An 11,430-nucleotide genomic window follows, 5' to 3' on the forward strand; every position below is an offset into this window, starting at 1 on the left:
TCAGGAGTTTTCACACAGATCTTCAGAGAAGAGAGAGGGCTGTACCAGAACAAGGTGTTCTGCTTCGTCCACCTGAGTGTTCAGGAGTTTCTGGCTGCTCTTCATGTTCATCTGACCTTCATCAAATCTGGAGTCAATCTGCTGGAAATGAAATCCAAGGATTCAGAAAAAAGAAACCATGAATCTTCAGAGACAGACATCTACCAGAGTGCTGTGGACATGGCCCTCGAAAGTCCAGATGGACACCTGGACTTGTTCCTCCGCTTCCTACTTGGTCTTTCACTTGAGATCAATAAGCTCCACCTAAGAGGCCTTGTGACACAAACAGAAGAAGGTTTAGCAACAAATAAAGAAACAGCCCAGTACATTAAGGAGAAGATGAATAATGATCTGTGTATTGAGAAAAGCATCAATCTGTTCCACTGCCTGAATGAACTAAATGATCAGTCTCTGGTGGAGGAAATCCAACAATCTCTACAAACAGGAAGTCTTTCAGCACAGCAGCTGTCTCCTGCTCAGTGGTCAGCTCTGCACTTCATCCTACTTTCATCTGAGAAAGATCTGGAAACATTTGACCTGAAGAAATACTCTGCTTCAGAGGAAGCTCTACTGAAGCTGGTGCCAATAGTCAAAGCCTCCAGCAAAGCTGTGTAAGTACAGATGTAGTTGGTTTTATAAAACTATGTAACAAATAAAACAATCAGATAATTACTTTGTACTCCTTCTGTCCTTCCAGACTGAGTGGGTGTAACCTCTCAGAGAGAAGCTGTGAAGCTCTGTCCTCACTGCTCAGCTCAACAACATCTAGTCTCAGAGATCTGGACCTGAGTAACAACGACCTGAGAGATTCAGGAGTGAAGCTGCTGTGCAGTGGACTGATGAGTCCAGACTGTGAACTGGAGATTCTCAGGTAAGATACATTTAAATTTTTATGTCTAAAGCTATGACGCAGTATTAAGGCCAAAAATAAATGCTAAATTAAAACTGCTGCGTACCCAACTGTGACTATTTCTTGTCGCAGTAGGCTATATCCATTTCAAAGCAGGCACTGGAAACTGAGTGGCTGGCACTGGCATATTAGAAGGAGATACATATACTTGCTAGCTATCGAGAGGCTAACGACTGCTATGCCTAGGCTAGTCCTCCACTTTCTTAAACATAATTTTTTAAATAAAGAAACCTTTATCAAGAAAATGGTTGACATAAAATATCTGAAACAAACATCCATTATATGTATTGACATGTTGTTCTCATATTTTACTGTAATCCAAAGTGACATCAAGCATATACATAAGTACAGAATACTGCATTATAGGCAACACCACTGAAGTTGGCATCTGATTGCAGCTGCTGATTTGTGAAATGTTTAAATACAGACCCCACAAATCACAAGCTTATTTTATATATTCTGACCTATACATTCTATATATTTTTCCTAAAGTTGTCTTCAAAGAAAAAAGTATATTTCTAATAAAGCACATGACCGGCCAAGACGTGATGATTGTTAGCCTCTTCAGTTGTATTGCTAACCTGTCTGTAGTAATGGACAGGAGAGGAAGTAGGTAATGCAGTGGATTGCCAACCTAAGCATGTTAGTCACCAGCCTCTCCTCTCTTTTTCATTTTCCAGCACCAATCTCTCAGTTATCAGTACTGGCCCATTATTGTTCAGATTAGTAGACGGCTTGTGAATAGATGTGACAGCTTGTCACAAGTCTTAATTTTGTCCCTAATAATGCTCTGTAAAACAGGTTTTCATTTTGTTATTATGAATTATTTTATGAATCCTTTAAATTAAAAACTATTCTCAATTACCTGAGTTTTCTCTGACTTGGCTGTAGTGGAAGACAGCCTCACTGCTTTTATTTCAACAATATATTATTCTCTGTCTGCAGGCTTTCAGGTTGCCTGGTCACAGAGGAAGGCTGTGCTGCTCTGGCCTCAGCTCTGACTTTGAACCCACATCACCTGAAGGAGCTGGACCTCAGCTTTAATTATCCAGGAGTGGCTGGAATGGAGAGTCTAAAATATATGCTCAAGAATCCAAAAATCCAGATCAAAATGGACTCTCTCAGGTAGGAAAATGATGTCCACACAGTAACCACTGTTCCTCAATACTGGACTGAGGATTGACGCAAGGCAAGGCAATGCAATGCAATTTTATTTGTGTAGTACATTTTTAATAGTACTTTACATGAGTAGAAGAAAAATAAAATAAAACCAAAAAACTTACACTGCAGTGACAAACTAAAGGAAAATAAAGGCAGGTTTAAAAACAGTCTAGTCTTTTGTTATTAATCAGTCTATTCTCTGAGATACAGGGAGCCAGTGTAGGGACTTAATAACTGGGGTGATGTGTTCTATCTTCTTGGTTTTAGTCAGAACACCAACAGCAGCATTCTGGATCTGCCTCAGATGGAGGATTGATTTTTTTAAGCAGACGCTGTTGGAGTAATCGATCAGACTAACGTCTCAGCAGGACTAATGTCTTGCTAAGTTCTCTAATCCTGTAAATTTTCTTTAGGTGATAGAATCCTGACTTTGTAACTGCATTGTGCAAATTGTACTGCTATTGATAATACTATCTTTAACAGATAGCATTATCTGTTAAAGATAACAGATAATAAAACCTCTCAACATTGCCAAGAAGTTCAAGTATAAAACTTAACATTCAAAGGCAAAAACAGGTTCCATTACAATAAACAATCCAGTTTCTGAATGAAAACTTCCTGATAGCATGGCGGCTAGCTGATTACTGCTAGCTCTGATTGGCTGTTTCTGACCGAGCGGAGTAATTATGCAGAACAGGGAGGAGATCGATTATTTTTTCAGAGATTATCTGTCTCATGTTAGGACAACTAAAGTTTTAATATGTATGTAAAATGTATTTTTTTAAGTTAGATGCTGCAGCTTTAAACAGGTTCGGTGTGAGAGTCACTACCAGGTGGAGCAGAAGCGAAGCTCCGTCTGTCAAATATTACTACCTGTAGCGTAGCAGCGGTTCAACAGGAGAGCAGAACCAGCGTCTTACATCGCAGCTCGAAGACTTAAATAATTTTGCGGATTATTTGTTTAGCTTTCTGACCGTCATGCTAATCCGGGTGAGTGTTTGTAGCTGTGCGCTGCTTTACCTGCTATCTGATCCTCCGTATGTCTTTTTTACTGCAGTGAGCCTCGATGTAGCCAAACTCCGTCAAGTATGGCATTGTTTATATGTCGTATTAGCTTCGCTGTGTTGATGCATTTTGACCTGCTTCACCCCACGTGCTTTAATTTTCCGCAGCAACACGCAGCAAACTTCCCCATTCACTCAGTGCGTTATAGTTCCACATCGCTTAGGATTTGTTGCTGCGCGTTTGCGCAGTGAAGGAAAGAGGAGACCAGCTGCACAGGCAGGCTGGGAAATGAGAAGCAGATGATCGGTATCGGCAACAAGAGCCAATGATCGCCGATCACCGATCATGCACTTTTTCACGAAAATCGGCCCGATTATGATCGATGACCGATGGATCGGCACACCTCTACTCCTTACATATGAAATTCTGATACCTACTACCGTTAGACTTTATTATAAGATTCACAATGACCTTTTTGGATGGACTTTTCACTACTTTGCTCTATCAATGTCCTAACATTTCAAAAGTAGATCATGAACACTAGTGTTAATTTGTATTATCCAAATTGTAAATACTCCAGTAGCCCTCAATGCTTTTGTACCAAAACCCAACTTGGGAAGAGGTTGCACTAATATTTAATTTCCCTTTGGGATCAATAAGATATTTTTTAATTGAATTGAATTGTTTGTTTAGTATTCACAGATGTGATAGTAGGGAAGAATGCATGTGTTTTTATGGTCTCCAGAGCAGTAACCTGTTGAAAAACAGTATTTGTACTGAATTAGGCCAAATCAGTTTATAATATTTTCTGGTTTTAAAAATTAAAATGATAAATCTTAAATGCCTTCTTTCTTACAGCATGGAGCCTGCAGAAGACAAATGGATGACACCAGGTCTGAGGAAGTGTGAGTGTTTTTTGATTCATAGCAAACTGTCTCATTTATGTTCATCGTTGTGCCAAATAATTCATAAATGTTTTACATCAGTAACTGCATTGTGTTTGTTCTGTTTTTCAGATTCCTGTCCACCAACAGTCGACCTGAACACTGTAAACAGATTCCTCAAACTTTCTGATAAAAATAAGAAGGTGACGCGTGTGGCAGAGGAGCAGCCGTATCCTGATCATCCAGACAGATTTGACCTCTATCAGTTGTTGTGTACTGATGGTCTGACTGGTCGCTGTTACTGGGAGGTGGAGTGGAGTGGGAGGGTTGACATATCAGTGAGTTACAGGGGAATAAGAAGACAAGGAGACAATGACGACTCCTGGTTTGGATTTAATGATCACTCCTGGAGTTTAATCTGCTCAGATGATGGTTACACTGTTTGGCACAATCATAGAAAAGCCTTCATCCCTGTCTCCTCCTCTTCTGTCTCTGCCAGAGTAGCTGTGTATGTGGACTGTCCTGCTGGGACTCTGTCCTTCTACAGAGTCTCTTCAGAGACACTGGTCCACATCTACACCTTCAACACCAAATTCACTGAACCTCTTTATCCTGGATTTGGATTTGAGTTCAGGGCTGATTCTTGGGTGTCCTTATGTTCACTTTAAGCCTTGGTGGTTATAGCTGTTCAACTCAATTAAACTGTCACAACAAATACAAAACGAAACTGAACTCCTGGTGTTAGCTCTCTTTCAATGATATAGAATTAGTCCATTTCTATATCATTGAAAGAAAACAATGATTCTGACCTTTTCTTAAAACAATGAAAACTGACAAATTATTTGGTTTATTGGCAGTTCTTTTTCTGTTTATAGACAGAAGAGGAGACGGGGATGTGAAGAACCCAGAGAGGGTTATTTGGTTATTATTTATTTCATTAATAGTGTTATTATTTATTTCCTGACTTGTTCTGTGAAGAATCCACAGAGGGTTATTCATCAGCCACTGTCCTGACCCCAGCCTTTCCTTGTCATTTCAAATGAAACCACCAGAACAGTGGACGGCAGCTGAGGTTCAGCAGCGCCTGGATGATCGTGTGAGGAAGGTCAAGGGCTTAGTGGCAAATACACAGGCTGTTAACGGTGCCGATAACATCGCAAAACCTTATGACAACCCAGCAGCCCACTGGGGTGTCCAGTGTTATCGCTACTGAACCTGTTGCTCAACAGATGGTGACCATGTTTGACAAGGTCCTCTCTCTTTGTAATGCGTCACTAGCTACTGGTCACCAGAAAGCAAGCCGGTCTCAGGTTTCTCGGCGCACACAGCCCCTAGGATGTCGAGTTTGTGGATCCAGCGAACACTCCACACATTCACACTGCAGACTATTCAGGTTATGTCTTCACTGTTTTGAGCCAGGACATGTGAAACGTGACTGCAGGCAGGCAGTGGGACAGAGATCCTCAAATGCTGCTTCACATGTTGATTTAAACTGACCAGCCTGTGTGATGAGAGGGGCAGCATGGGCAATGTAACAAACACCCTCACTGATTCTGTTATGTGTATGTTGACTGTTGTAAAAGCTTCCCCGAAGAGAAAACAATAATTTTGGTTGGTTCACAAAGAGTTCAGGAAGCTAGTGAGTTGTTTTATGCTCCTGTGTTGATTGGTGGCCAGACATCACTGAGAGGGATGCTGGACTCAGGCAGCATGTCATGTACACTTAGTGAAATGGGAGAGGCTAAGTTGAGAGCAGCAGGTGTTGTCCTTTTTCCACAACCTGTCCCTGAAAAAGTTGTCCTTGTTGGTTGTAGTGGACTTATTACATGGCCTAAATGCATTTATGAGCTGAACATGGAGCTCTACGGTCTTAAGTGTCTAGTGCCGATGTTCCTTGTCCCTGGGCAGAGGGATGAGTTGATTATTGGCACAAATGTGCTTCGACCAGTGATCCAAAAGATGAAATCTGATGGGAAATACTGGGAGATGGTGTCCTCTCATACAACTGACCCTGATTGTGAACAGTTCCTCCAATTGCTGAGTTGCACCTCTCGGTGGCTGAGTCCAGAGGTACCTGATAAGGTGGGTACTGTGACATTGCAGCAGGTTGTTACACTGCTGCCCCGAAAAGAATACATTGTTTGGGGAAGGCTTCCTTCCTCTGCTCCTGTGTCACCTGGGAGCACTGTCGTTGTGGAACCAACTTCAGCTCGCTCTACACCTCTTCTGATTGGCTTATCAAAAATATTCACTAAAATCCTAAACGTTTGTAGCTTCATTAAAAAAAAGAATAATTATAAAAAAATCAACGAAACGTGTTAAAATGAATAATCTCAGTAATTATTGTTTCAACAAGGTGTTCAGTGCGTTTCAGTTCCATTAACAAAAAAAAAAAGTCGGGCATTCATGGTTTTGAGGGTTACTTTTGNAACAATGAGACAATTACTTTGTACCCCTTCTGTCCTTCCAGACTGAGTGGGTGTAACCTCTCAGAGAGAAGCTGTGAAGCTCTGTCTTCGTTGCTCAGCTCAACAACATCTAGTCTCAGAGATCTGGACCTGAGTAACAACGACCTGAAAGATTCAGGAGTGAAGCTGCTGTGCAGTGGACTGATGAGTCCAAACTGTAAACTGGAGATTCTCAGGTGAGATACATTTAAACTCTTCTATTGATTATGTAACCCTTTCCGTGTGAGATAACACCTCGCTGCTCCTTAGACTCTGCGTTGTGTTTTCTTTAATGGGTTGTTGATGGAAGGAAACTTGAGGCAGGAATCAGACACACACGGCGGTTGAGATCGTGGTTCAGATCGTTTATTCGGACCACCCGACAGCGCAGCGGCTTCGCCTTCAGAATTCACAGCAAATACTGCTTGTCAACATAAGTCTCATTAATGCAGTTATTTTCTTTTGTTTACAGATACAGCATATATTAAAAAAGAAAAAGACAAAATGATACAAAATTAACTACTTGGACATTAAACGTAACTTTTGGCTACAGTGAGGAACTGGCGGTCAGTATTTCTTACCTTCAGAATTAACAGCAAATACTGACCGTTGTACCGCCAGCGCAGTAACAGACACCAAGTACGGCGTTCTTCAACGGACACACTACGCTAACTTCCACAACCCAAAGAACAGATCTAACATTTTGGTGACATTTTGGTGACATGTGCCGACATATATTACTGCACTGTCCTACATTTACATATTTAGTAAATTTACAAAAATGTCTAAAACATGTTTTCAGTTTGCTCTTGTGAACTATTTTGTGCATCTTTTGAACACAAACTTTGCTGAGTTGTCTGACTTAGCTGTAGTGGGAGTTGCAATGAAGACAGCCTCACTACTAAATTTAAGTGTTCAACTAGTCAATCAAATCAATATAGCCTAGAAAAAAAATTCACACAATTAGATAATTGTGAGCATAGTAATAGAAATTAGATTTTTCTTACTTATTAGAGTTATGCATGGGCATGCATGAGATTATCTGCATGCCCATGATAATGCATAATCTCATGCATTATCATGAGAGTAGTTTCCAAGCCAGGAGATTTGACAGGCATGCTATTGAGAAGCATACCTGTAAAACAACAAAGCCTTTTGTTGTTGAACAAAATGGCTTTTGTCCAACAATATATTGTGTGTCTGCAGGCTTTCAGGCTGCCTGATCACAGAGGAAGGCTGTGCTGCTCTTGCCTCAGCTCTGACTGTGAAGCCACATCACCTAAAGGAGTTGGACCTCAGCTACAATAATCCAGGAGAGGCAGGAATGGAGAGACTGGCAGCTATGCTTAAGAATTCAGGAATCCAGATTAAAACGGACTCTCTCAGGTAGGGAAATATCTTTTTTATTACCATGTAATAGTGTATAATAGGTATGGTACACAATAGGTTTGAGATGACATGTTAGGAATTGCCGCTCTAGAAATAAACTGAATTTAATTGAATGTTAATTTGAAAATAAAAATCTGAACACTTGGGTTTAGCAGCCATAACACAAAACTAGAAGGAAAAATCAGGCATCTGTTCTGAACTAAACTGATAGTATCAGTAAAAAAAATTAGGTATTGGTGACAGAAACTCAGTGATGGATAAAAGAAAACCTCCCAAAAAACTCTTAAGTCTGAATTTGGCTGTCCATGTTTGCATCTTGAAAAATGGTACTATCGTCTTAAACACCTTCTTTCTAACAGCATGGATTCTGCAGCAGAGAAATGGCTGACACCAGGTCTGAGGAAGTGTAAGTGTGTTTTTAATTAATAAGAGATTGTGTCATTTATAGACATTCATCATTGTATCAGTAAATTCAGAACAATCAGTAACTGCATTGTGTTTGTTCTGTTTTTCAGATTCCTGTCCACTAACAGTCGACCTAAACACTGTGAACAGATTGCTCAAACTGTCTGACGGAAACAGGAAAGTGACACTTGTGGGAGAGGAGCAGCCGTATCCTGATCATCCAGACAGATTTGATCTCTGTCAGCTGCTGTGTACTGATGGTCTGACTGGTCGCTGTTACTGGGAGGTTGAGTGGAGTGGGAAAGTCTATGCATCGCTGAGTTACAGAGGAATCAACAGAAAAGGAGACAATGACGATTCCTGGTTTGGATTGAATGATCAGTCCTGGAGTCTAATTTGCTCAGATGATGGTTACACTGTTTGGCATAATCATAGAAAAGCCTTCATCCCTCTCTCTTCTGTCTCTGGCCGAGTGGCTGTGTATGTGGACTGTCCTGCTGGGACTCTGTCCTTCTACCGAGTCTCTTCAGAGACACTGATCCACCTCTACACCTTCAACACCAATTTCACTGAAACTCTTTATCCTGGATTTGGATTTGAGTACAGGACAGGTTCTTGGGTGTCCATATTGCAAAAAGACAAGATATTGCCAAGTACTTTGGTCTAAGAAGACAAAACTAACTTACAAGTAACTTTTCAGCAAGAAATAAGAGTTTGTTTTAAGTAAATTCCTTAATATTGATGAAAAAGTATGTGTTTCATTGGCAGATTATTTCACTTACAAGAAGATATCTTTCCACGTTATAAATGAAACAATCTGCCAATGGAACAAGTAGTTTTTTCATCAATGTTAAGAAATTATTGACTTAAAAAATACTTCCATATCTTTATCTTATTTCAAGTGTACTAAGATATTACACTTTTCACCAGAAGCTAGACCAAAAATACTTGGTAAGATTTTGTGTTTTTGCAGTGCAAGCTTTAGTGATCATCAATGTTCATCTTGACTGAATTGTCACAATAAATATGATGTATTTTCCAGTCTATAAGTCGCCTCAGAGGATAAGTCATATTAATGAAAAAAATGCATCCCTAGATCATGGGTGCCCAATACGTCGATTGCGATCAACCGGTTGATCGCGGAAAGGTTTTGAGTCGATCTTGGCAGGTGACAAACTGATCGCCGCCAGGATGCTGAGACCAGCTCTTCCTCTTCTGATTGGCTTATCAAAAATATTCACTAAAATCCTAAACGTTTGTAGCTTCATTAAAAAAGAATAATTATAAAAAATCAACGAAACGTGTTAAAATGAATAATCTCAGTAATTATTGTTTCAACAAGGTGTTCAGTGCGTTTCGGTTCCATTAACAAAAAAAAAAAGTCGGGCATTCATGGTTTTGAGGGTTACTTTTGAAATCAGTGATTTCTGTTGTTGGCAAATGTTTGAGTGTGCCTAGGCCTGTTACTCGGTACTCGGTGCTAACGTGGCTAACACGATTACAGTTTAGTAAAAAGCCTTTTCAGGTAAAATAAAATCTTTAATGCATGTCAGATACGGTACACATTGCATATTGATCTGTTCAGCTAACGTAAGACTGTGTAACAGACAGGCTTCAAGGTGTAGAAGTTGTATCGGTACTGCCATCATGCTGTACGTGGCTGAAAGGTTTTCATAATGGATGTTTATTATTGACTTTTTTCAGACTTGGGGGTCATTGTTCACACATTATAGGCCTCCTTAAGACCTTACAATGTTTCAAGCTTCAAAATTCAAAAGGGATCGGGAGGTGCTGGTGCCTATCTCTAGCTAACGTTCCGGGCGAGAGGCGCGGTCACCCTGGACAGGTCGCCAGTCTGTCGCAAGGCCACTCAAAATATCCCCATTCACTAAACACAAAGAAAGCAAAGTAATAATACTTACACCAGCACACACTCCTTTCTTTTTATTTATCTTAGGACGGTTGAGCTGCAAATTTGGTCGTGCACAAGCTTTGATCCAAGCTAGGCTTTCCATTTCAGATTTGAGAAATCTGTGAATTTTATTTCAACAAATACGATCAGGATACCTGACATCGCCTGTACAGATTCCCCACTGACAGTGGGGAACCATTCTTATTCGAGTTCTGTCGCTAAAACTTTGTGTAGATTGTGGTCTGCTAGTCCACAATGTACATTAGCATGTGTTTACTACTGTAGCTTTTGTTTGTGAGACGGTCAAGCACGTGGTAGCTGCGCAGTGACGTCAAATGGGCATTAGCCAATGAAACGCGGTCCCTGTGGTAAGGTCCATAGGTGTAGGAACCTGGGGGGAGATGTGTGTGTTTCTCTGCAGCTCGTTGCTCTGTTCCACATGGAGATTGTTGCTACAACAAGATCTGAAGCTGCTTTGAAAAAGGATTTTCAGGGAATAGAAGAAGAATCGTCAGGTTCTTCTTGTTCTTTGTGGTTTATTTTTTTAGTTTTAAAAAGAGGCTAGATAGACATTTTTAGTAGTGTCTAAATCTTATATAGTCACTTACTATTTTAACCTTTATTTCTATGTTAACCATCGTTCTTAATATCTTGTAAACATTAAAACTTGTACATTATTCTGATCATGAGATCCTTTCAATTTCTTTTTAAACTTTGTTTTTACGTATTTTTATGCATAAATGAACCAGCAAACTGACAAACGAGAGCTAGAACAAGCAACAAACAGTCACACTGTTCACCATTATGATTTTACAGACACTTCACTGTTTAGAGTCCCAGAAAAAGAAAAATCCAGTGCATGTCAGTCAGAGTAGCAGAGAATCACAACAATTAACTGTTACAACTCTTTGGCTATAGAGGAATTCCCAAAGTTTCTCTCCTTCCTCCTGGAGAAGTATTGGAAAAAGTCAACATTTCCATTTTGTGGATCAGGTTGGTAATATTTATAAAAAGTTTCGGGGGTTGGGGTTGGCAGTGGTGTTGGCTGCTTTCAGCTGTTGTTTTATTTCTGTTTATTTTTATTTAAAACATTTATTAAAAAGATGACATTTGTTTCTATGAAATGACCTTGTAGTTAAAAACAGCAACAACAAAACAAACTGAGCTGTATCTTTTGTATGGGAGTGGGCAAATAAAACCTATCATTATGTGTAACTCTTCTTATTGTGTTGTTGGTCACCTAGCACAACAAAAGATGAAAAACTCCTCACAATGTGA

The 11,430-nt window shown here is 40.0% G+C and overlaps 1 protein-coding gene across 1 annotated transcript in view; it reads left to right on the forward strand.

Moving 5' to 3' along the window:
• LOC103132532 (NACHT, LRR and PYD domains-containing protein 3-like) overlaps positions 1–8,912 on the forward strand; it is a 13,662-nt gene extending 4,750 nt beyond the window's left edge. The window contains exons 4-10 of the mRNA XM_016667442.1: positions 5–650; positions 737–910; positions 1,895–2,074; positions 6,470–6,643; positions 7,653–7,832; positions 8,195–8,241; positions 8,351–8,912. Coding sequence (XP_016522928.1) covers positions 5–650; positions 737–910; positions 1,895–2,074; positions 6,470–6,643; positions 7,653–7,832; positions 8,195–8,241; positions 8,351–8,907 — 1,958 coding nt within the window. The 3' untranslated portion in view covers positions 8,908–8,912. The remainder of the gene's footprint in view (positions 1–4; positions 651–736; positions 911–1,894; positions 2,075–6,469; positions 6,644–7,652; positions 7,833–8,194; positions 8,242–8,350) is intronic.
• The last annotated feature ends 2,518 nt before the right edge of the window (positions 8,913–11,430 follow it).

Source organism: Poecilia formosa, unplaced genomic scaffold, assembly GCF_000485575.1.
Source record: "Poecilia formosa unplaced genomic scaffold, Poecilia_formosa-5.1.2 Scaffold1110, whole genome shotgun sequence".
NCBI classification, from domain to species: domain Eukaryota; kingdom Metazoa; phylum Chordata; class Actinopteri; order Cyprinodontiformes; family Poeciliidae; genus Poecilia; species Poecilia formosa.